The following is a 25,690-nucleotide window of genomic DNA, read 5'->3' as shown; positions in this document are numbered from 1 at the left end:
AGGTATAATTCAGATGAACATTAAGGACAAGGACAATCATGTCACACCAGAGGGAACAGCATGAACAAAAGATGGAAGGGCAGGCACAGGGTGGAAAGGTCAGTGCATGCACGACTTGATTGCCCGGTAAGGGGCTTGGCTGTCATCCTGGGGACCAGGACCTCGCAAACAGAGGCAAATGGGCTTTAATGAGGGGCTCTGGGGAGAGAAGCTGTGACTTTCATAAAATTCCATGACCAAGAGACAATGAAGACACTAGAGTAAGCTGAAGATTTATGTTTTATTTTATTTTATTTTTTTATGTTTTATTTTAAACAGAAGAGGGAGACATCTTGGTTTGAGTTCCCCACAAAGCAGACATCCAAATGAGGAATCAAGCAAGTGGTTAATATGGGAGGTGACTCAGGGAAACACAGGGAAGCGAGGCCTGGAAGGAAAGGCAGCCCAAATGATGCATAATCATGTAGGTTGCCGACGATGTGGGTTATGGGAGCTCCATCCCACCTGGATCTCAGCTGGGGACCTCCGGGAGACAGTGAAGAACACACCTTGGCAGTATCCCAACCTAGGGCGGGAAGCTGGGCATGTATCTACGAACTCCCATTGGTCGCTGGCTGGGGGTGCTTGGCTCTGTTAATTCCCCCGCACCTCTGGCCTCGATGGAGAGCTGCAGGTATTTGCAAGAGGCTCCTTGGGTGTGGAAAGGTGAGTACTGAGGGAGCAATGACAGCAAGTGCAATAGGTAGGGTGACACAAAGTAGCGGGTTAAAGAGAGTGCTTGAGCCCTGGGGGTGGGACGGGCACAGAGGGCAGGAGGAGCACTCAGAACCCAAGACGCAGGGAAGTGACTGCAGACACTGGGCCCTCCTGCGGGGGCCGGACTGGAAAAGGGGGAACTGAGGGCCAGCTCGGCTGCACAGACCCAGCGAGTGGGTGGATGGGCGGGAAGCCAGGAGAGGAAGAGACAGAGTTGGGCCCCAGACGTCCTGGGCTTGAGGTGCCCACAGGACCTCCAGCGGAGCCGTCAGATCGCAGAAGGAGGGAGAACACAGCCCAAACGGACTCAGAAATGCAACAAGTCATGCAGCACAGAGCTGGAAGGGCAAGACGAATTTGCAAGGGAGGAAGAAAGAGTGCAAACGGATTGGGGAGGGCGGCATTCTGAGCTGATGCCTGTCAAAGACTTAGCATGGACTCTCAAGCACTTGGTGGTGGAGTTATTGGCTTTGTTATCCCCCTTTCAGATGCATTTATATGGGTTTATGTAAATGCCTGGTGAGATGTGGCTGCGAGTAAAAAATTGTTAAATTAGTTAGGGGATGTTCTTAACCCCATTTTACAGATGGAGTAACAGAGGCTCAGGGAGGTGCAGTGACCTTGCTCCTGTTCTGCCTGAATGCAGAGCACACATTTTGTTTCCATTGGGTGTGAAGTGTCCCAGAGAACATCTGGAAGTTGTCCAGCAGGGCAGAGATCGGGGAGAAGAGTGGCTAAGGTACACCTAGGAGCAGGAACTAGAGAGGCCAAGCCTCCAGACAGGGTGGAGAGAGAGGAGAGCGGGAGCACAGCCACCACAGGCGTGGGCAGAGCTCCTGAGACGTTTCGTGAGAAGGGAGAAGTGGAACGAAGGTTGGAGCAAAGGTGGACAGAGAGGACAGACTGCAGGCCGACGGAGCCCGGGGATGGGGGGCGGGGCAGGCTGGGGCCCTGTGGGAGGGTGTGGGGGTTCACAGGTGGGGGTTCAGCCTCGCTCAGGACCATGAGCAGCCATCCTTCCTTCCACCTCACACCAACAAGGACCAATTAGGGGCATGCAGAGAACAGGAAGTGGGGGCCAGTGGCTGACACCTGAGGCAAGGGCCGCCAGGCATCCCCCATGTCCAATCTCCCTTTCTCTTGGGTAATAACATTTCCCCTGAGTTTTAGCTGAGCCCGTGGCTGCCCTGTGGAATATTACATTTCCCAGCATCCCTTGGCACTGGACATGGCCATGTCCCAACCACACTGGCTGGAATATGGATGCGTTGGGGGCTATCTCAGGCAGCCCCCAAGGAGCCATGGATCTACCATGTGAAATGAGCTGGTACCATGGAGACTTTCCACCGGCAGCATTACTCACATCTGGGCAGCTGAGGGAGCTGCACCTCATTGAAATCATTCCTATCCCGGCTCTCTGGTCTTATACAGAATCTAGCCACCCAAGTGAGCCTGGCTTCCCGGCTGGAGGACTAGGGGTCCCTCTCTCACAGTTCTCCCCCCAACCCCAGGCATTTTCCATAACTGACCCATCATCTGCCTTCCTCCCCAACCCCCGACCAGCCAGACGGTTCCCTCCCAGAGGGCGGGGACGTCACCAAACTCACAGCTAAACACTGAGGCCAGCACAGGGCCCCGGGGCGAGAGGCCCAGCATCTGCAGACCAGGTCCCTGCTTTCAGGGGCACAAGCAGTAAGAGCACAAACCCCATTTTACAAATGGCCATGAGCTGGGGGCTTATCCACGCCCTCCCAGCACCCCGGATCCAGAGTTGTTCCTCAGGGCGTCAACTCACCAGCACTCCCAGTCCCCGGGAGGGTGGTTGTTCCTGGGTTCTGGCCAGCAAGTACCTGAATGGTGAATGCCGAGCTGGTATGTGCAGGGCAGCCACTGAAGGGACTAGAGAAGTGGCAAGGGAGAGACTTGGAAGTGAATACTTTGGCCAGGGCCTCTCGGGAGCAGAACCGATAGGTCGAGAGGGATTGGAGTGGGTAATGGGAGCCTCAGGGTAATTGGGAGAGTGGTCCTGGGATTCAGGGGCTGAGGAAGACCAGAGGGGCAGTGCCTATCACTTCTTCCTTGGTCCAGTGTTGGCTGAGCTGCTGGAAATAAAGTGGCTAAGGACTTGGTGGGCTGGGGGTGACTGTGGGTCTGGAGGGTCCTTGGGCTGGGAGGCAGAGGCCAGAGAAGGTGGGCGAGCTGGAGGCAGTCAGATCTGTGTCCTCTCAAATCTGTGTCCTTGGGCCTCCTTTTCCCCACCTGTGAAATGGTTTGTTGTGAGGATTAAGGGAGAAGACACTCGGACAAGGCCCTGCCCCCCAACCCCACCACCCCTGCGATGGCTCTGCTCCCCTTCCCACACATCCCCCGCTCCCTCTGCTACAGCCGCTCTGCTTCCCCTCACTGCCTTGGCCCCAAGTTCGTTCCTGCCCCCAGGCCTTTGCATCTGCTGTTCCCGCTGCCTGGAATGCTCTGCACACAGCTCACTCCCTCACCTCATTCAGGTCTCTTCTGTGTGCCCTCTCAGAGCAGCCTTCCCTGCCCTGCCCTGGTCCAACTCCAGGTTTCTTCACTGCACTCACCATCACCAAGGTCACCTTCCACATGTACGTGGTTATGGCTCCCAGTCTCCCTCCTGGGCCAGAAGCTCCAGGAGGGCCAGATCTGGACCTCTAGTACTGTTGGTTGAGTCCTGGCACGTGGACCATCCCTCAGTAAACATGAGTTCACTGAGTGACTGTTTAAGTCCTGCGAGCCGCTCAGGACTCAGCTCAGACATCAGCTCCTGCAGGCACCTTTCCGGCACCTTGTCTGAGCTCCCGCAACCCCTCGCACATGCCTGGATTTGAGAAGTCCCCCGAGTTGGTTGTGATTTTTGCTTTTTCTCTGTCTCCCCACCAGGCCACGAGGGTCTCGTGTCTTTAACTCTCACTGCTCCCTTGTGTAAGGTTGGTGATTGGTCATGATGAGTCCATCGATTCATCAATTATCCACTGCTAATGGTCAGAATCAAGATGGGAAATATGCAGCAAGAAAATTTAGGGGTCCAGTATCCCTCACTGCTCTTCATGGGAAGTAATTTTTCTATCGCTACGACCTGCACATGGTAGGAATGCATGAAATATTTTTTGAACAGTTGCTAATAGCTCCCACTTACTAGGCACTTACTCTGTGCCAGGCAGAGTTCTAAGCGCTTTGCATGGGGTAACTCATTTAATCCTCACATAACTTGATTACCACCCCCATTTTGCAGATAAGGAAACAGGCTCAGAGGAGTTCAGCAACTTGCCCAAGGTCACGCAGGTAGTAAGTAGTAGGATGAGACCCGAACCCGGGCAGTTTGACTCTGGCCTCCGTGTGCCACCAGCCTCTACCGCCTCTCAGCTGACACACAATACACACGTATAATCACAAAGGTAGCAACTGCTATTACGCACACCTGCTCAGTGTCAGACTAGGGCTGACTGCTCTGCAGTCACCTGCTCTTTTGATATCCAGAGTCCTCCTTGGGCGAGTGGTATTGCCTCCATTTCATAGGCGAAAAAACTGAGGCTTGGAGTTAAGGGCGCATAGCAAGTAAAAGGCTCCGGGTCTTGCCTTCTTCCAGAGTGGGAACGTCTGGAAGCCTGGACCTTGGCTTTTCTCCTCCACCTTTCTGCACTCCGTTCTCTATCTCTCAGCCCCACGGCCACCTCTGTGTTGACCCAGAGCCAAAGCGGGCCCCACACCCCGCCCCCGAGCCCAACAGAGACCTGCCAGGCATTTCGTTACAAAAACCTTCTCTTTGTCCTTCCCTCTCTCCCCAGCCAATGACTGAGAGATCAACTTGATTGTGGATATATTTTGGAAATATTTTCACTGTTTTTTAAAATTTTTTCCTTTGTTTGAAAGAGTGCTACAGCTCCAACTGCAGGGGGAAGAAAAACCTTACCCCAGAGGGCCAGGGCTGCAAATGTAAAACCAGAAATGACTATACTAAATAATCAAAACTGAAAACCACCCTAACAATGGAACTCCTTAGAGTTCTGGCGTCAGGAGGACATGGTTCTTTGAGGCTGCCCCCTTGATGGGATTCGGGGCTTTGCAAACAGAGGAGATGGGGTTCTTGCTTCTGTAATAGGGTACAAATCCTGCTCTGATGCTGGGGCCTTCTCCTAAGCATACTGAGAGAAGTTCTCCTCTCTGTCATTTCCTGGGTGACGGGCTGGAGCCTGGGAAAATGGGCAATTGGGTTCCGATGGCAGATCCAGAATGGGGCTACAGGTGGAGTTCCGGGTTAGAGACCCCACTGAGAGCTCCATGTGGGGCCAGAGCTAGGGCTCAGTACAAAACCAGTATCATGAGTCAGCATGGAAACAGGAATATAACTCAGTCTATAACAAAGATCAGGGCTCAGTCTACCACAGGGTCAGGGCTCCATCTAAGCTCAGGACCAGGGCTCAGTCTGAAGCTAGAGTCAAGGCCTAGCAGGAAACAACATTCAGGGTCTGACTGAAACCAAGATGTGGCTAGTCTGGGGCTCAGGCCATATCAAGAATGGGATCAGAACCCCACGTAGGCCCAGGATTATATTTGGTCTAGGATCAGGGTCAAGTTTCAGTGTGTGATGAAGGAGCAGGACTCAGTCTACAATGAGAGTCAGGGTTCTATGTGTGACCAGGATCAGGATGCATCTTGGGTCTTCAAACCCCCCAAAAAAGAAAGTCCTGAGACCACAGGTGAGTCAGTTCACCTTCTAGGCCTCAGTTTCCTCTTCTGTGAGCTGGGGATAATTATAACCCCCAACCTGAATACTTCCATAGTTAAATGTCAGGCCAAATGAAATAGCGGATGTCAGCAAGCTTTTGCAAACTGCAGGGTGTTGGACAGATGTTTATATAAACACCCCAGGAGAAACCCCAAAGAAGGCTGATCGTGGAAAAGTCCAAATGTCACTAAGCCTCCTACTCCACCTTCTATCCTAGTTTCTCTTCTGCCCTGTAAAACTAATAATAGCTAACAGTTACACAGCATGGCCTTGTCTTAAGCACTGTTCTCAGAACTTCATGGATATTTAATTTAATCTTCAAACAGTCCATGAAGTAGGTACTGACTTTATCCCTATGTTCAGATGGGGAAACTGAGGCAGAGATAGGTTAAGTAATTTGCTTAAAGTCACACTTAATATGTAGAAAATCTCTGATCCGAACCTAGGCTCTTTGGTTCCCAAGTCCCTGCTGAGTGTAGGCACTGGGGGTGGGAGATGAGCCCGGGGGATTCTTCCTGGAGCAGACAGACAGGGGTGAGAGGTGCAAGTCAGCGGCAGGCCGAGCAATGACCCGTGGCCCCCAGCAGCTGCCTTTCCCCAGGAGGCTGTCTCTTAGCAGACCCCACTCCCACAAGGGGACATAAAAGGCTGGGGGAGGAGTTGGCGGGTGGCATTAAGACATCTCTTTAAACTCGTTTGTTTATGGGAAGAAATTTCAGGCCAGCTGCTGAAAACCTGTATTTTATGGGTAATTTCTCAATTTATTTCACACTGGTATTAAAAACGACAACCCAACCCACCACGGAGGCTGGGATTCCACTGGGGTTGGCGAGGGAGGGGTGGCTGGACTAAAGCAGCTCCTTTGTTTGCCTGAACAACCCAGGGACGACGCTGCTTGCCCTCCCTTGGGAAAAACCAGATGAGGTGAAGAATGAAGACGGAATGAGGTGGAGGTTGTGGTTTAACAGGAGAACAAGATGAAGTTTGGCAGAGGAAGGTGGAGGATTCAATGCCTGTCTTTTATAGAAGGTGAAACTGAGACACAAATAATGAAAATTGCTAGTGAGAACTTATTCTGGATTAGATATTATTTTTACCTGCACTACCCCATGCAAGGTCATGACAGTTAAGATGCTGTCTTCATTTGGGGTTGCTGTGAAGCAAACACTGAGACAAAATTGGAGTTCAAGAGGTTTATTTGGGAATTGACCCTGGGAAATGCAGGGCTGGGAGTAAATTGTGAAACAGAGTGGGAGGCCAGCCCATGAAGGGTAGGCCATCAAGACAGGCACCGCTGGGGACATCTGGAGCTCAACCCTGCTGGGGAGTTCTGAGAAACAGCAAAAAACGAGCCTAGGCTATCCCACCTGTTGAAGGAGGAATTTGGGCTCATTGTCCATCACTGGTTATCACTACCCTTCCACTGAGTCCATCAGCAATGTTTTCTTTTTTCCAATTATTGTATTGTTCAGTTTTATACCTTCTATTTGTTTTTTCTAAAATAACTTCTGTTTCTTTGTTGAGATTTTCTATGTCTTCACTCATTTCAAAAGAATGTATAATTTCTCGCCAAAGCACTTTTTGGATGGCTGCTTTAAAGTCCTTGTCAGACGATCCCAACATCTGCATCATCCTGGTTTTAGCATTAGTGGATTGTCTTGTCTCATTCAAACTGTGGTTTTCTGGTTCTCAGCATGACAGCTAATTTTCTATATATCGTGGACATTTGGGCTAATATATTAGGAAACTTCAGGACCTATTTAAGTCTTTTATTTTAGCAGGCAGTCTCATTTTTAGGTGTAGCATGTAGGTTCTCATCTGCTTTTGGAGGCTGGAGTTGCAATGACCATTTAGTTTCCAGAAACTTTGCATTTCTCTTCTGGTCTGCTTTGTTCTTCTGGTGCTACTGGGGTTAGTATTAGCTTGATACCAAAACCAGACAAAGACAGTATAAAAATTACATACAGGTCAATATCTTTCATGAATATAGATGTGAAAGTCCTTAATAAAATATTACCACGTAGAATTCAGCAACATATAAAAAGAATTCTACACCATGGCCAAATGGGGTTTATTCCAGGGAGGGAAAGCTAGTTCAATATTCAAAAATCAATCAATGCACTACATCAACAGGCTAAAGAAGAAAAATCACATGATTGTATCACTAATAGATGCAAAAAAAATTGGTGACAAAATTCAACACCGTTTCTGATCGAAAACTCTCAGAAAAATAGCAATAGAGAGAACGCCCTCAACTTGTTAAGAGCAACCCAAAACAACCCTACAGCCAACATCATACTTAACGATGAAAGACTGAATGCTTTCCCACTAAGATTGGGAACAAGGCAAGAATGTCTGCTCCCATCACTCTTATTCAGTACAGTGCTAGAAGTGCTAGCCAATGCAATAAAGCAGGAAAGGGAAATAAAAGGAACATAAATCGGAAAGAAAGAAAGAATACTGCCCCTATTTACAGGTGCCATGTTATCTTTGTTGGAAAACCCTGGAAATCTGCAAAAATACTCCTAAAACTAATAAGTTCAGCAAGGTGTTAGAATACAAAATCAATACATAAAAATCAGCTGTATTTCTATATACTAGGGATGAACACATAGGGCAACAAAATTGAAAATACAATTCAGTTTGCAATTCTTTTTAAAAAAGGAAAGAAAAATTCTTAGGTATAAATCAAATAAAACTTTTTAGGACTTGAAAATGGCAAAACACTGATTCTTAAAAAAAAATCAGAGACTTAAATAAAGGGAGAGATATACCATGTTCATGGATTGGAAGACTCCATATAGTCAAGATGTTAATTCTCTCCAAATTGATATACATGTTTAATGCAATTCTGATCAAATTCCCAGCAAGATTTTTTGTAGGTATAGACAAAATTATTATAAAATTTATATTGAAAGGCAAAAGAACTAGAATAGCTAAAACAATTTTGAGAAAGAAAAAGGTGGATGAGATCAGACTACCCAACTTCAAGATTTCAGTGATCAGGACAGTGAGGTATTGGCAGACAGAAAAACACATAGTCTGCAGAACTGAACAGGTAACCCAGAAATAGATTCACACAAATATAACCAATTAATTTTTGACAAAGGAACAAAAGCAATTCAGTTAAGGTAGGACAGCCTATCCAATAAATCACGCTGGATGGAGCATTTGAAGATCCACAGGCAAAAAATGAAACTTGATATAAACCTCATTCTTTATGCAAAAATTAATTCAAAATGGATCATGAACTTAAATGTAAAATGATATAACTTCTAGAAAAAAAAGAGAAGAAAATCTTTGAGACTTGAGAATAGGCAAATATTCTTAGATTGGACACCAAAAGTGTGATTCATAAAAGGAAAAATTGATAAAGTGAACCTTATCAAAATTAAATACCTTCATTCTGTGAAAGATGCTGGAAAGAAGATGAAGGGACAAATTACAGACTAGGAGAAAATGCTAGCAAATCACATATCCAACAAAGGACTTCTGTATGGAACAACAAACTCTTAAAATGCAACAGTAAAACTAAAAAATTCCAATCAAAAAGTGCAAAAAACATGCACAGACATTTTGCTAAAGAGGATATACAGAAACTTGTACACAAATATCCATAGTAGCTTTGTACTTAATAACGAAAAACTGGAAATTATCTAAATGTCTTTCAATGAATGAATGGCTAAAAAAACTCTAGTACATTCATACCATGGAATACTGCTCAGCAGTAAAATGCAACTGTTTTTCTTTCAAAGATTTTAATTAATTAATTAGTTAATTAATTAATTTATTTATTTATTTGACAGAGAGAGAACACAAGCAGGGAGAGTGGCAGGCAAAAGAAGAAGCAGGCTCTGCACTGAGCACGGGGCCCAGAGCCCAATGTACAGCTTGACCCCAGGACCCTGGAATCATGACCTGAGCCTAAGGCAGACACTTAACTGACTGAGCCACCCAGGTGCCCCTAAAATGCAACTGTTAATCATGCAACAACTTGGACAAATCTCAAGAAATTATGCTGAATAAAGAAAGCCTATTTCAAAAGGACACAAAAGACATAATTCCATTATATAATATCTGTGTAACGGCATAACTGTAGGAATGGGGAACAGATTAGTGGTTGTTTGGGGTTAAGGTATAGGGGAGGGGGTGTGTGCAATCATAAAGGGGTAATGAGGGAGTTTTGTGCTGGTGCAGTTAAGTATCCTGATGTGGTGGTGGTTACACAAAGCTGTACATGAGATAAAATTGCATCCCAGGAAACTCTTCAATCCCTGGCAAACTGGGACAACTGATCACTCTAGTAAGGGCCATCCTGTAGCCCTTGCAGCCCCGAGAAAAATTTTGGACTTCACCTGGAAGAAAATCCAGGTCCTCTGGCTACTTAGGAAAAAGAACTGGTAGGGGTCAGAACCAACACAGGCAAGAACTACTGCATCATTAAGGCAAGAATGAGAGGGGTCCAGTGTGATAGAATGGCCTGAGGTTCACCACTCTTTTGGTTTTCTTCCTGAGTACATGGCTAGACTACATTTCCCAGCTACCCTTGCAGGTAGGTGTGGCTATGGGACTGAATTTTGGCCAGTGGGAGGTGGGAGGACATCTGTACCTCCCATAGGTGATCTTCCATGACTTGCCCCAACCACAGCAAGCTTTAAGCCATGTACAGAGAGAGCAGAGCACAAGCTGAAAGGAACCTGAGACCCGGCTGTCAATGGAGGGGAAGGATTTGCTGATCTGGAATACCAATAGGACTGTAATGTGATGTAGCCCTTATACCAGTCTTCATCGATCTGTGACAGTGTCCTGTGGTTCCTTAACTGATGCCCCTGGTGTGCACACCTCCTGGGATGCCATCAGCACCACTGGCCTCGATGTGCTCTCTGGATGCTTGTCTTGGGGGAGGTTGACCAGATGGCAGGCAGGCAGGATTCCCAGACAGCCCCCTATAGCTACAGAGACCCCAAGACCCTCTGCGCATCTCAGAGCCGGGTAGAGGTCTTAGTTCTGGCTCACAGAATCCTAGAAATAGTGGATTCTGAAAGGATTGTAAGACTCTCAGAAGACACAAAATCCCATCTGTGCCACTGAACAGATGGGAAAACTGAGCCCAAGAGAGCAGAAGGTACCTGAGGTCCTACAGTAAATCAGTGGGTGAGTGAGCCCTCATTCATCCATTCTTTTATTCATTCCACAGATATTCATTAAGCACTTTGTGTGTTAGGCACACAGATGAAATAGAAGATTCCAGCCCTCATGGAACTTAGAAACAAGCAAATTGCAAACACACAGGACTATGTACTTGGTACTGTGGAGAATAAAGCAAGGTAGGGGATAAAGGAAATGGGTGTTCTGCTTTATCTGGAGTGGTCAGAGGGGCCGTCTTTGAGGAAGTAACCTTGAGCCGAGACAGGCCCTGAAGATACCTCAGGAAGGATTTTCCAGACGGCAGGAACAGCAAAAAGCCCCACTGAAGGCACACGGCAGAGTCTGAGAAACAGAGGCTGGGAAGCCGGAGCAGAAGGGGTGGAAAGAGAACGGCTGAGAGGCTACAGCCCGCAGAGCTGTGTGTCTGTCCAGTAGTCACGGCCTTGGCACGCCCCCCCCCCGCCCCCCGCATGCACATTGCTCTTCCCAGCCCTGCTCACTCGGGAGCTGTCCTGCTCTGGACTCTGGAGCCTTTAGGACTGGGGATGGATGGATAGGGGCTGACTTTCCAACTTCCTAATGTTTGGTCTTCTAGGGTTACCTCATTTCTCCCAGCATGTGAATTCCATGTGTATACCAGGAGACTCCTACATCCAGAGAACTCATTCCTTCATGCATCCTACAACATGCTGAGCTCCTGCTCTGTGTCCAGTGTGGGCTAGTGCTCCAGGGACCCAGATATGACCTCATCTCTGCTCTCCAATGTTGACAATGTAGAGAGAGGGACAGAGACATCGAGAGTGACCACCTAGTGCCAAGCTGTGATAAAGAGATTGTGGGAGCCCAGAAGAGGCACTGAACCTGCCCTGAGAATCCAGGAGGGCTTCCTGGATGAGGGGCATATCGAGGGCAGGGTCCTGAAACGAGTCAGAGAAGAAGGGGGGTGGGATGTTGGCTGATATTCCACAAAGAGGCCACACAGGAAAGGCTCAGAGGTGTGGAGGGCCTGGAGGTGTCTGTCAAAAACTGCAAGGGGTTGAGATAGCTCTCTGGGATCAATGGTGTGAGGGGTGGGGTGATGGGGAAGGCTGAGAGCAAAGGGGTCAGAACAAGAGGGCTTTGTAGGCAGAGAGAGAGGGGATCCATGCTGGAAGCCCTGGACACCCATCCCGCCTCTGTCCTAGACCTGCTGGGCTGCCTGAGCTAAGAACCCAAATCCTGAAGCCTCAGTGACCCCATCTGTGAAATGGAGCCATTTGGGTGGACTAGCTCTGACGTGCCACCAAGATGCCAGAATCTTGTCTGCGGGTGTGTTCGTGGAGCCCTACAGAAGAATGCCCAGGCCAGAGCTGCCTCCCTGTGTGTCTCCTGCCGCTGGACATGCCTTCAAATGTCCTCATTGCACTGGGGACTCATTGAGGATGGGGAGAAGGGGCTGAAGGAGACAAGCCACACACACAGGAAAAAGAAAGGACAGTTGTTCAGCAAGAGGCTGTCCAAGTTAAGCTCCTCTGTGTCCTGAGTAGTGGCCCAGAGGGCAGGCGCTGGATGCAGACAGGGAGCTGACCTGCTGTGTGTGGCCTTGGGCAAGTCACTGGCCTCTCTGAGTGCGTTGTCTGCTGGACTAGGAGGAAGGGTCTGGCTGTGAAAGCGTTAAAACGGCCCCAGCTGCTCCCCATCCAGTAGATAAGGTCGGAGGAAACACAGTCCAGCGAATTTATGAGGTGCCGGTCACTTGGAATCAAAGATTAGGGGCTCCCCGCAGGCTGCGCAGGAAACACGCAGGGGCCATGGCCAGAGGGCATGGGGGACTCTTGAAAGAACAAGGCAGAGCAGACGGTCAGGCAGCAGAGTAGAGGACGGTGAGGCAGAGAGAGGACCAGAGGAAGTGCAGGAGTGGTCCCGAAGGGCCAGGCGCAGGAGCCGGGAGCGACGGAGGAGAAGGGAGAAAATCGGAGGCAGGCGGGGAGTGGGGGGTCGGGAGGTGGCGAGAGCGCCAGGATGGGGAGGGTCACTTGGCGGCCGCGCCTGTGTACCTGCGTCTGGCGGGCCGGCGGCGGCGGCGGCGGCGGGTCTGTGAGTGCTGCAGTGCAGGGGGCGGAACGACGCCAGACGGCGGACTGCGGGACCCACAGACCTCCGGGCCCCCCGCCGGGCGACCCCCGCCCCCCGCCGCGCGCGCCGCCCGAGCGGGTTAACGCGCCGCCTCGCGCGCCGGGCTCCTCCCCGCCGGGGCAGTGTCCCCGCTCCGCCGACGCCCTCACTCGACCTGGCGGCCGGCCCCTGCGCAGACGGCGCGTCCCTGGCGGCGGACCGAGCCCGCGCCCCGCGGATGCGCCCGTGCGCCCGGAGCAGCCATCGGGCCTCCCGGGGAACCCCCGCGCGCCCGCGCCGACCAGGCTGCCCAGATGCGGGCGCCACTTTGCCTCTTGCTGCTCGTCGCCCACGCCGTGGACATGCTCCCCCTGAACCGAAGGAAGAAGCAAGGTACGAGGGGGGCAGCGGGCTGGGTGGCAGGGCACGCACAGCGGGGCAGACAGGGGTTTGGCCCCTGGAACTCCTGCAGATAGCCATCAGGCCCACTTTACAGACGGGGAGACTGAGGCCTGGGGGGCACCTGTCTAGCAAGCTGGCCAAGGAGGCTCTCCACGGAAGGAAGGGGCTGGTAGGCCTCTCTCACTGACCCACTCCCTATAGTGGCAGCATTGCTGAGAAGGAGGGTGGCTCTGTGCAGAGACAGGAAGCCCCAGGTGCCAGGCCGGAGGACACTGGGACTAGGGGACAGAATTAGTGACTTAGAAGCCATGCCAAGTGTCCATGCTGAGCTGGGAGAAGACATACACAGCCCCAGGCTGGGAGTCCAGATGACCCAGTCTCAGCCCCATCATTGACTGTGACTCACCACGTCACCTTCAGGAAGGCGGTATTCCTTAGTGGACCCCCTCTGGCAAGGACATGAGCTTTGTGAATTCAGGGAGACCTGAGACCTGAATTCACGTCCATTTATTCTGAGATGACCTGGAAGAAGTCCCAGAGCCCCTCAGTTTTTCCATCTGGACCTCCTGGGAACACTCGGAAGGTAAAGCAAGGTTCAGCCTGTAAATGGACCTGGGGCGCAGAGGGGCCCCTTGCACCCTCAGGGTCCTATGTCACAGCCACTCACTGTGAGAGTCAGAATGTCCTCAAGAAGTGGGTTTGAGGCTGTCGCTGCAGTGTGGGGGTCGGCAGAGCCCGTGGGGCTGAGGAGGGCAAGCAGGCGAGCAAGTCTCCTGAGCTGGTACCAGTCTGAGAACCAACCTTGGAATGCCAGCCACTATGCCAAGGGAATCCCCACGGCATCCTCATAACAGCACTTACCCATTTTATAAAGCCAGGTGCCGAGGCTCGACAGGTTAGGTAACTTTGCTAAATTGTCCAGCAGGTCAGCGGAAGACCCAGTGTCTTCTTTCTTTCCAGCTGTGGTGTTAGGTCTGAACAAGGCTACATAGGAATAAGAAAGAGTCTGCCCTCTAGGAGCTTCTAGTCCCATTTGAGTGAAAAGCCCTGCATGGACACACTCACTCCTGGACTGGAGCAGGAAGCCGAGAGGGGCTATGGGAGAATGCGGAGGTGGGATTGGGTGGGGGTGACTGGCCCAAAGGGCTCCAATCCCCTGTGTGACTGGATGGAGGGACCAGGGGTCTGAGCAGTGGGTGGGCTTCAGGTGAGCTGGGCCCCTGGGGTCCAAACTTGGGACTTCATGGGGATGCTCCTCTGTGAATGTCCCATGTACAGTGGCCGAGTGTATAGTCTCTGGAGTCAGCTTCCCCAGTAACCAGCTGAGTGACCTTGGGGAAGTCACTTTGCCTCTCTGCGCCTGGGTTTGCCCATCTAAGGCTCTTTTAGAACATCTCTAAGATTTTTCTCAGTTTTATTTATTTTTATTTTTTTTTAAGATTTTATTTATTTAATTGACTGAGAGAGAGACAGCGAGAGAGGGAGCACAAGCAGGGGGAGTGGGAGAGGGAGAAGCAAGCAGGCTTCCCGCTGAGCAGGGAGCCCGATGTGGGGCTCGATCCCAGGACGCTGGGATCATGACCTGAGCTGAAGGCAGTCGCTTAACCGACTGAGCCACCCAGGCACCCAGATTTTTCTCAGTTTTAAAACAGACCAAAGAAATAAAAATAAAAACTTTCTCCTCACTGACTCCTCTTTAACAAGAGGAATAATAATCTGAAGTATCCAACTCACAAGGCAGATATGGGCAAGACTGAATTTAGTGTGTTTGTTAAGTGAGTAGCCAAGTACACAGGCTCCTAGTGGGCACTTGTACGTACCAGTCGTCTTCATTTCCTGTGCATGGTGTCCCTGGCTACTCACAACAGCCTTGTCGGGGGGCAGGGGGAGGGCTGCTTATGATCTGGATGAGGATTCAGAGAGGGAAACTGATTTGTCCAAAGTTGCACAGCAGGTGAGTAGCAATGCAGGCTGGAATCCCACCCCATCTGTCAGGATGGCTCCTGAGCTGTGTTGGCTTTCCCTTCCCAGAGTCTCTGTTCCCCATCTGAAGAGGAGCTGGTTGAGGAGATCTTTAAGATGCTTCACAGTTCTAAAAAGACACACACACACACAAAGATTAAAGAAAAAGAAAACTTCTAATCCCTTTCGCCATCCCCAGTTGCTCGGTGAGGAGCTTGGGCATGGCTGCTCCCAATGCTGCCCCAGTTTGGCAAGGGGGCTCTCAGCACCCCTCCCCACCGTAGTTGATGCCTTGTTTATGGGACGTAAACATGCCCATCCCGTGTCTCTGGAGAAGCTTATAGCTCCACTTATCAGTCAGGTGCAATGGAGAGAGTCTTGGATTTCAGTCCCACCCCAGGCCCCTTTGTACTGTGTGACTTCGGGTGAGTGGACTCCTCAGCTCCTGCCAACAGGCTCAGTTTCCCCATTGGCCCCGGGGTGGGGGTGGAGGGGTAGGAAACCCCTTCCTGTAGCATATTCTGCAAAGTGGTCATAGGCATCCTGGCCAAATAGGTTTGGGAAATGCTCGGTTTGGCAGATTTCTTGACTGCAGGACTTATCAGAGCATTCATGGTGAAGCGGTGGGGCTAGAGAGCAGGACCTTTCCCAAACTAATTATGCAGCAGAGGGCCATTTTTCATGAGACGGCTGCTTGGGAAACTCCACGCGACATCCCTGAGGGTCTTACCGGCTTTGACATTTTGCTGTCACTGTAGAAGGAGAATGTGTCCTGAAGGCACCTGAGCCCTGGCCGTGCTCCATGTATCCATCTCTTCACTTGTTCATTCAACAGCAGCTACAGGGCATCCTCTGTGCCAGGCTTTGTGCTGGGAAACTTGGAGATGCCAAGGTGCACAGACCCGGGGCCTGCTCTCGAGCAGCTACCAGGGTGGAGGGACGCCCTTCCCTGATTTCCCCAGCCTCCCCTCCATGCCCGAGTCCCGGGCCTCAGTCTTCGGCCTGCTCTGCAAGGCCTAGCGGCTGCCCAGGCTGAGCTGTCCCCCTCAGGGCCTGGCATCCGCAGACCCATGCTTCCTCAAGCTCTGGCGTCACTGTTTTCTGATGAAACCCAATTTTTCTGTTTCTTTTTTTTTTTCTTTCAATTTTTCTGTTTCTAAGACAAGAAAGAATGAAAGAAAAAGCTTGAGAAAGATTCTTGGATCTCAACTGTCTCTTACAAAACATGTTGATTAATTAAGTGTAAATGAATCAGAACCAGATGGAAACATTTCTCTTGAGACATGCTGGGGTGTCCTGGCAAAGGGACAGGCAGGGAGTGTGAGGGAGCTCTGGTCTGCAACCCCCAACCCCTGATATGGAGCTTCATTTAGGCAATGAGGAGAAGACAGGCTGTGACGGACTTCCCTGACGTTCAAGGCTGGAGAGGGGCCCTGGTGGAGGCAAGAGTCCCCCCACATTCACGTGGTGATTTCAGATCCTTCTAGACCCGAGGCAGCAAGGGACAGAGGAAATTCGGGGAGTTCGGCTCTGGAATTCAGATAGCCCTGGGTTCAAATCCTGAACCCTCTCCTGCCCTAGGTGTGTGACCTTGGGCAGGCCACATGCCTTCTCCAGTCTGTGGTTCCACGTCTGTGAAATGGGAACAGTTTTATCTACCCCTCTGATAGTTGGGAAGATTCACCACAGTCCCAGAGGGAAGGTGTCTGGAAGCATAGAGTAGGTGCTTTATAAAGCTTCTACCACTTCTCCCTCCCATTTTACAGCAGGCTGGGGTGCTCTCTGGACTGGGGGGTTTCGTGTGGGTTGAACCTGCCTTCTGCCCTATCCCCTCGGTGAGCCTCTTCATTCTTCATCTGCTCAATGAACGGCGCCTCCCTTGGGTGGGGTGAGTGTGACCATTCTCTGTAACCGCCGGGCAGGCAGCACTGTCCCCTGACTGTAGCGGGGAAGCTGAGCCCCAGCAAGCAGGTGCCCAAGGCAGTGGCAGAGATGGGGAAGGACCCAGGTTTCTTGTCTGCAGGGCTGGGCCAGGGCCGGGTGGGCCCAGAACAAGGTGCCTCCCCCTCAGTGCTGGCCTCCGGGTGGCACCAGGTCAAGATGCATGTCAGGGGCAGCTCTGGAAGGAAAACCAACTGCTAGAGGATGGAGTGAGGGGTTTAACTGCACCTGGGGGGCCCAGGAAAGGCATCATGTGCCAGTAGAATGCTACCTTAGGCAAGGTATTTTGGCCCCTTTGGGTCTGGGTTCCTTCATAAAATATGGCTGGTTGAGAAAAGGAAAGCAGTATGTTTGGTGCAGAGTAAGTACTCAATAAACTTGTCTCTGCTCCCATGCCTTCTCCCTCTGGGGCCAGTTCTGGAACCAAGCTTGGGCTCAAAGGAGATGCTGCTTCACCTCACATGCCCCCACCCTTGGGGGAACCCACCTCCCTCTCCAGGGATGGAAGCCACCCAGCCCCCGCCCAGTCACCAAAGGAGAGCCTTGAGGCCACTTAATGAGGGCTGGCCATGTGCCAGGAGCTCTGCACAGTGGGAATCCTCACTATGACGCTGCCTGGTGGACACCCATTTTTCAGACAAGGGAACTGAGGCTCAGAAAGGGCCAGTGACCTGGCCAGGAACTCCCAACTTTGGGGACATGGACCCAGCATTTTGGAGGCTTCAAAGCCTGTGCATAGAAATACACATGGGTCCTGTTGATGACTTGCCAGGGGCTGCAAGGTGGAGGCATCTGAGAGGAGCCTTATCACAGGGATTTTGTCAGGCAAGGTGGTAGCAGGGACGGGGATGGGGGACTCCAGCAGGAGGAAGGGAGGGTCTGGTCAGGTGGAAAGGGCTGCGTGGCCAGAGGAAGTAGAGGTCCGATTGCAAGACAGGGTGAGAGTCCAGTCACAGAGGGGCCTTGGATGCCACTTGCACGTCACCTTTATCCCAAAGAAATATGCATTGAGCCCCTCCTCTAGGCCAGGCTCTGACTAGGTGTTCACAAGGACGGTAGAGATGCGCTCCACTGTCCCACCTGTCAAAGGGCTCAGTGTCTCCTTGAGATGTCAGTTACAGACCCATCAGAAAGACTGACACGGACAGGACCCCACTGCCCCTCCACACAGCCCTCAGTGGCAGGTCAGGGGCGCTCCTGGTCTCAACTGAGCAATCTGACGCTCAACGAGGGGACGTTGCTTGGCGAAGGTGACCTTATCCGTATTGTTCTCCTGTGTCTTTGTGTCCGTCTATCAGTTCACTGTTTATTCATCCACTTTTCCATCTAGTAAAAAAACTGACGCTTGTATGAATGCAAAGTTTTCAAACTGAGGTTTGCAACCCATCAACGGATCGGGGAACTAAACTTAGCAAGTACGGCAATTTTGAATGAAGTGGAATACAGTGCAACGGAACAGAACACGACAGTATAGGATAGAATAAAACGGGGGGGGGGGGGGGGTCAGGAAACTTTTTTTGTAGAGGGCCAGATAGTAGATATTTTCAGCTTTGTGGGCCACATATGACCTGTCCTGTATTCTTCTTTGCTGCTGTTGTAAACCCTTCTCGGTTCATAGGCCATACAACAAGGCCAAGGGCCGGATTTGGCCCACAGCCTAGAATTAGCTAACCTCCTTTTTAGAAAATATCAGAATGTATTGCAAGTCTTAAGATTAAACATTATTTTGAGAAATGTGTTTCCATTTACACATATATGTGAGTGTGTGTACGAGTAAGTGAGTGTGCGTGCCCTTGTGTGTGCACATAGATGGGGATGTGTGAGAGTGTGTGTGTTTGTACTGATGTGTGTATTCTGCATGCTGTGTGTGAACTGATATGAAACTGGAATTTTTACCTCTGTCAAGGAAGTGTGGAGGCTGCTGGATCAGCTGAGCCCAATAACGTCCTCATAAATCTCTCAGAGACAGGTCGTAGGAGGGTCCCTGTATCGCAGATGGGGAGACTGAGGCCCCGTGAGCCCCAGAGCAGGAGGCATGTGAACCCAGGGAGTCTGGCTGCAGAGCTCCACGTGCTACACCATATTGCCTCAATGAGCAGCGACCGCCCCTGGCAGATTTTGCAAGTCGTCTGCCTATTTTTGGTGGCCCTGAGTCTGGTGGCCACGTCCTTCCCAAGGCATGGGGCTTTTAGCCCCAGAAGGTGGAGTGATCAGTCAGAGCCCTTAATATCCTCCTGCATCAGACACCCCTGAGCAGCCGATGGGCGCAAGACATCGTGTGGGCCTTTTGCACTGATCCTGCCTGGTGGACATGGGTCCTCCCTCTGCCCTTCCAGAAGAGGAAGGCTGGTTCAGAGAGGGGACCTGTTTTGTTCCAGGTCACAGAGGAAATGGATGTGTGGCCTGGGTCTTCCAGGTTCCAGACCCACAGGAGGAAATCCTGCCTACCAGAGACTTCTCTGGAAAACCCATCCAATGCCATGAACTGCCCTCTGGTTTACACAGCTCTTTACAGTTTGCGGAAGGGTTCCGCTTTCCTTTTTTATAGAATAATGGAATGCAGGGCTGAAAAGGCCAGTTGAGACCTTTGAGACCAAAGCTTGCACAAAGGGAGGCTCAAGCAGGGCAGGACCTCAGCCCCCCGGCACCGGGCAATGGGTGGAAGCGAGGGTGCAGCCAAGACTGGGGAGCAAGGGAGGGCCGCTTTGGAGAGGTAGAGGAAGGTAGCTGGCTCCAGAGCCTAAAAGTCCTGGTGTTGGGCCCTTGAGAGCCTCAGTTTCCCTGGATGACTCAGCTGCGCTGGGTCTGCTGTGCCTCCGTCCCAGGTCTAGGATAAATGTCAGACAAGGGGGATGACATTTGACAATGAAGAGGGCATCCATAGCTGCCAGAAGTTTCTTTTTTTTTTTTTTTTTTAAGATTTTATTTATTTACTTGAGAGAGAATGAGAGATAGAGAGCACGAGAGGGGGGAGAGTCAGAGGGAGAAGCAGACTCCCTGCTGAGCAGGGAGCCTGATGCGGGACTCGATCCTGGGACTCCAGGACCATGACCTGAGCCGAAGGCAGTCGCTTAACCAACTGAGCCACCCAGGCGCCCTGCCAGAAGTTTCTTAAGAACAAGAGACCAGCCCGGGCTTGGGAGCCTCGAATGGGCCCCTGGAATGACCTGTGTGGCCCACAGGCTCCGTGGCTTGGCTGTGTGCTTCCAAGAGAGGGAGCAGGCTGAGGCCTGGGCCAGACTCAGAGCCATCACGGCCACGAGGCCAGGCCTTCCCTTAGAACCACGGGCTGTGGACCCTGGCCGACACAGAAGGCCCCAGGCGCGGTGGATACCCAGGAGCGTGTTCCTCACCTGCATTTCCACACACATGTATGTTCCTAAAAACATACATTTTTGTCTTTAAAAATACTTAACTTTTCCTGGCATCAAAGGTTTTTAAAAGTCTGTTTTTGATTTGGTTTTACAGTTGAACGTTTACTCTATGCCAGATGCTGTTACCTGTGTTATTTTATTTTATGTAACAACATCAGGCACTGTTCTAAGGGCTTTATACATATGAACTGGTTAAATGTTCTTAATAAACCTAGTATCCCTGTTCTACAGATGAGAAGACTGAGGCACAGAGAGGTTAAGTAACTTACCCAAGGTCACACAGCCAAGGTTCAAATCCTGCCTGGTCCCAGAGCCCGAGCTCTACTGAGCTCAGTTGCCTCCCAGCCTTATTTAATCCTCATAGGTTGCTGTGAGGACTATTATCCATATTCTACAGAGGAGGAAACTGATTTAAGAGAAAGGGACATTAGTTGAAAGTATATGAAATTGCCATTTTTATAGGTCAGAAAAATAGCCCAATATTAGCAATTTCATGTGCTTCAGCCCAATAGCTTGGCAGAGTAAGTTTGGCAAAGCCAGGATTTAAACCCAGACAATAATTCCAAAGCTGGGGTGCATAACCACACCGTCAGGCCTTCTCCCAACTCAGCCGCAGAGTAGCCCAGGAGGTGGTGTGATCCTGTTATTCTACAGAGGAGGCCCTCCAAGCTCAGAGAGGGCAGTTGACTTGCCAAGGGCGCAGAGCCGGGACGGGGGGGGGGCGGAAGTTGGGTTATGCCTCCGGGTCTCCATGGGCCTGTGCAGCAGGCAGTGCTATTCGGACGCATGCCTTCAGCCCCAACCTCGGGGATCCCTCCAGGTCCCACAGTGAATGGTCTGGTTCCCATCGCGGATGGGTGAGGCACTCCTCTCAGGCACGGCTGCCTCAGGCTGGGCCACCACCGCCTGCCCTGGGATGATTTCTTGGAGTCATGCCACGTGATTCATAGGGCCCCTGCTCTGCGGTCCACGGTGGGGGCTCCAGTGCGCCATTGTGGTGGGGGTTCTGTTTCACCAGCTCAAAAGAAAGGCATTCCCAAGCCTGGGGGACGCAGACCACATGGAGAAAACCACTCCCTTTTGCCAGAAGCCTCCACTTTCCCTGAAGCCCGACAGCGGTGCCCACATCCGCAGGGGTGGAGACTCGCAGAGAAGGAATGTCACGGCTGCCCTTCCAGAGCCTGCCCTGGTGTTGGCAAGTGGGCACGGCTGTCTCTAGCAAGTCCCAGATGAGCAGTGGGAGGTCAGCAGGCTGTCACGAAGGCCGTGGGCTCTGCCACTCACCAGCTGAGTGACCTTGGGCAGGTTATCTCTCCTGTCTGTTCCTCCATTGGCTAACTTGCAAAATAGGACATTTCTAGCAAATAGGGGGTGCTCTCAAGAGTTCCGGCGCCAGGCGGGGAGGGTGGGATTTGGGCTGTGAGATGCGTAGGCTCAGCTCCCACCTCTGCTACTGCCATGCCTGGCTGCAAATATTCCACTGCTGAATCTCAGTGTCGTCTGTCAGTACCATGGGGACAATCATAGCATCTACATCATATGGTTGTCTTGAGGATCAAGATTATGCATGTAACCTACCTGAGAGATAGTAGGTGTTCAATTAATGGAGGTAACTGTCATGTGCCATGGGAGATTGGCTCTTTCTAGCATCCAGAACATTCTAGCCTGATGACAGACATGTCCCTGCCTGCGTTTGGAAGTCCTCAGGAGACCTAACTTGTCAAAAGAAGGTTACTCTAAGGAGCCCACGTTCAGAGGGTAGACTGTGGCACATGATTACTCTCTCTCTGAGCCTCTGTTCACTCCTCTATGAAACCGGACCTCAGAGGACAGCAGTGAGGATGGAAAGATGTGTGTGGTATGTGTGCGTGGTGCTGGCGCATTATAAATGTATAAATGATGGTGACGGCTATTTGTGGATGAGGCCGTCGTGGGGCCTGACGTCCTACCCTCTGCCCACAGCAGGCTGGAAAAACCCAGTCAGATGCTGTCTTTTGGACATGCTTTCCCTTCCTCCTCCCCCCTGCCCCCCTTCTGGCAGGCATTTGAGTCAATCAGCCTCCTTAATTCATAGCACATTATCAGCACCCGTCGTGCAAAATCCTGCTCTTATTTTGTATTTTATTTTCCTTTCTTTCTTTTTTAAATTGTTACGAATTGCCAACCTCTTTTTATTCTTAAATTTGTTTCACTTATTTAAAATTCGTTCTTTTTTTATTTTATGTAAGTCTTTAAATTTTATTTTTAAAGTTTTCATTATTAGTAGTTTAATGTTGACTTGTAATTAAAAATTTTAATGCATTTAAGTTTACATTATAAATGCATATTTAATTTTACTCTTACATTTTGCTTTTCTAAATTATTTTTATTTTACTGTTTTAGCTTTAAAATGCTACTTATTTTATATTTTGTCAATTTTATTTTTAGTTGATTTTCTTTCCCCTTATTTTCATTTATTTTTTTCAAATTTTATTATATCTTATTTATATTTTGTCCACTTTTTTATTGCATTTCCTGAATTTTTCTTGTCAATTTATAGGACTTCCTTGTGTTACCTACATACTGACCCCCTGTTGGTTTTGACATTGAAAATCTCTTCCTTCAGTCTGACACCCATCCGCTAACTCTGTCTGTCCTTTGGAGAATAGAAATCACTACTTAGGATACTGTTCGTGTGGCCAAATCCCATATGAGCTTTTTGGGGGAGGGGATTTCCTTCTGCCTTATGGTCTTGGCTTTTTGATCTTAGGAAATGTCCTTATAAGGAGTGCCTGGAGGGCTTGGTTGGTGGAGTGTGCCATTTTTGATCTTGGGGTTGTGAGTTTGAACCCTACATTAGGTGTAGAGATGACTTAAAAATAAAATCTTTAAAAAAGAAAGAAAGAAAGTGTCCTTATAAGAAGGTCTCATTCGAAGGGTGTGAGCCTCTGGTTCTCCGTCCCTCCAGCAGAACCCCCTTCCCATGAGCCGAGCTTCCTTGACAAGGCTGACGGTCCTGGTACAGCAGGCCTCAGCCCCTCCCAAGGACGTTTCTGGGAGTCTCAAATGCAGGTGGTACCTCTCCATTCACCCTTGTCCCTGCATGTCCTCTTGGTCCCTGCATTCCAGCCAGCACATGCTGTTAGCTGGGCCGACCCTGCCCTTGGGGCCCCTGGACTGGGGGAGGTGATGGGCCCACCCACTCTGACCCACAGTCAGAGTGGGTTTTAACATATAAGCAGGAGGGACGGCAGCTGGAGCCCCTGCTCCTGGAGACAGTGAGGTTGGCTTGCAGGGCATCCTGAGGGGCTCAGAGTCCTCCCCGTGGGCTGAGAGCCCCAACCCGAGGCTGCCGTGCTCCCAGGGCTGCTTTGGCGGAAGGGCCACAGTGTGTGGATCTATCTCATCCTCCTCCATCCACCCCCGACCCCACCACCACCACCAAAAGAAGAAAGAAGACGAGCACTCGGGACATTTGTGTGCACAGCTGACTTCACTGAAGGTCCTCTCTTCTGCCTGGAGTCAGTCCTCCTCTCATCTGTCCTCACAAACAGCTCAGGGCCCCCTTGGGTTGGCCTTGGGCCCTGAGAGACATATGGCTTTCAAGGGCTTTCCTCTGCTTTTGGAGGGCCACGGGGCAGGAGTCCGCAGCCATGCGGGAGGTGGGAGCCCCCGCAGTTCGGAGCTTGGACTCAGGTTTGCATCCACCTGACTCCTGGCTGTGAGCTCATGGGTCGACCACTTCATCTCCCTGGGCCTCAGTTTTCTCCTCCGTGAAAATGGGCAATGTGTAACCCCAGCCTTGTAGAACCATGGTGTGTGTGAAACGATCTAACACAAGGACTGGGGTGACACGGGTTCCTGCAAGCTGCAGAGGCTCAGCCAGCATTGGCCGGGCTGTGCCCACTCGCAGTCCTGGTCCCTTCGAGGACCTGCCAGAGCTCACAGTGACCAGCATCTCTGGCTCCACGCTGCCCATCTTGGCTCCAAACCTTTGTCCTGGTTTTAACTGGGCAAGAAGGATGGTTCCATTTTGCAGATAAGGAAACTGAGGCCCACTGACAGTGGATGTTAAATTTTCAGGCCTGTGCAAGCCCCGATGGTCTGACTGCCTGGGTTTCAGCTTGGCGGAGACAGTGCCTCGGGGCCAGGAGGGGGTTAGAGCCAAGATCATCAATGTCCCCATTTCCCTGGGTTCTGGCTACCCCCACCTCATGCTGTGCCTGTTTCCCCTTCTTCCATTCAGTCCCTCCCCCCTGGCGTCATACCATTGATCGAGCACCCACTATGGGCCAGATGCTTTGTGTTCATTACAAACTTGGAGATCGGTACCCATTTTACAGAAGGGGAAAGGAGGACCCAGATGGGGAAGTCAGTTACCCAGGTTCCCACAGCCCTGACAGAATCTGGGTCGGAACGCAGCCTGGGGCTCCAAAGAGCTCCTTTTCACTGTGCCAGGAATTGGTTAGCTAAACCCAGAGCAAAGCATGAGGCTACGTCTGGCTCCCGTTTGGTGAGTGCTTTTGGCACATACACCGGGCACACGGCCAGGTGCGCTGCGGGTTATGACCCCCCTTTGCCCTCCAGGCCACCTGGGATGGCATCATTCTATTTTGCAGATGAGACACTGAGGCTCAGAGAGGTCGAAGGGCCTTTGTGGGTCCAGGTGGCAAAGCTGGGATCCAAGCCCACGGGTGTGTGGCCTGGGCTCCCACCTGCCCGGAGCTGCCTCCCCCACTCCCCATTTCCTGCTGCTGGGCAGCTGGTCTGGGGGCCTGGCCCGGGCAGATGTCACTGTGACTCACCACCTAATCTCAACTTGGAGCCTGACTCAGGAAGCCACCCTGTCGGGGCCTCAGGGTTCACGGCATCTGGAGGGTGGTGCCTGTGCAACAGAGGTAGGCGGCACGGCTGAGCAGCGAGGCTGCCTCACAGCCAGAGGGGACCCAGGACAGGGACCTGGGCCTGGCGGCCTGTGGCAGTCAAGAGTAGCGCAAGGAGGCCTAACCGGAAGTGATGGCGAGGGGAAGCGGAAGCGATTTGGGCATTTACGGAGGAGACTGTGGGCTAGACGCAGTCCTGGGATTCTCAGATTAGGTCTCCTTAGATCTGAGGCTGGGTAACGGATCAGTAAGCACCAACCACGCGCCACACCAGGCCTGGGCCACGTACCTTGCGATAGCCCACACACAGAGCGTGTCTGTCCCCCCTGCCTGCTTCCTCAGCCGCTAGCCTCGTCCGGACCGCCCGGACGACCGCCAGCCTCACCCCAGCCGGCTCCCGCTCC

At 51.2% G+C, this 25,690-nt stretch overlaps 1 protein-coding gene across 1 annotated transcript in view; it reads left to right on the top strand.

Annotated features, from left to right (window-relative positions):
• The first annotated feature begins 13,053 nt into the window (after window positions 1-13,053).
• Window positions 13,054-25,690, top strand: part of RSPO4 (R-spondin 4) — a 32,718-nt gene continuing 20,081 nt past the window's right edge. The window contains exon 1 of the mRNA XM_025876282.2: window positions 13,054-13,138. Coding sequence (XP_025732067.2) covers window positions 13,060-13,138 — 79 coding nt within the window. The 5' untranslated portion in view covers window positions 13,054-13,059. The remainder of the gene's footprint in view (window positions 13,139-25,690) is intronic.

The sequence above is a fragment of the Callorhinus ursinus genome, unplaced genomic scaffold (genome assembly GCF_003265705.2).
Source record: "Callorhinus ursinus isolate GAN/ISIS: 27379988/994484 unplaced genomic scaffold, GSC_fseal_2.0 scaffold38, whole genome shotgun sequence".
NCBI lineage: Eukaryota > Metazoa > Chordata > Mammalia > Carnivora > Otariidae > Callorhinus > Callorhinus ursinus.
The sequence above is the reverse complement of the archived record's forward strand: the minus strand, read 5'-3'. Positions and strand labels throughout refer to the sequence as shown.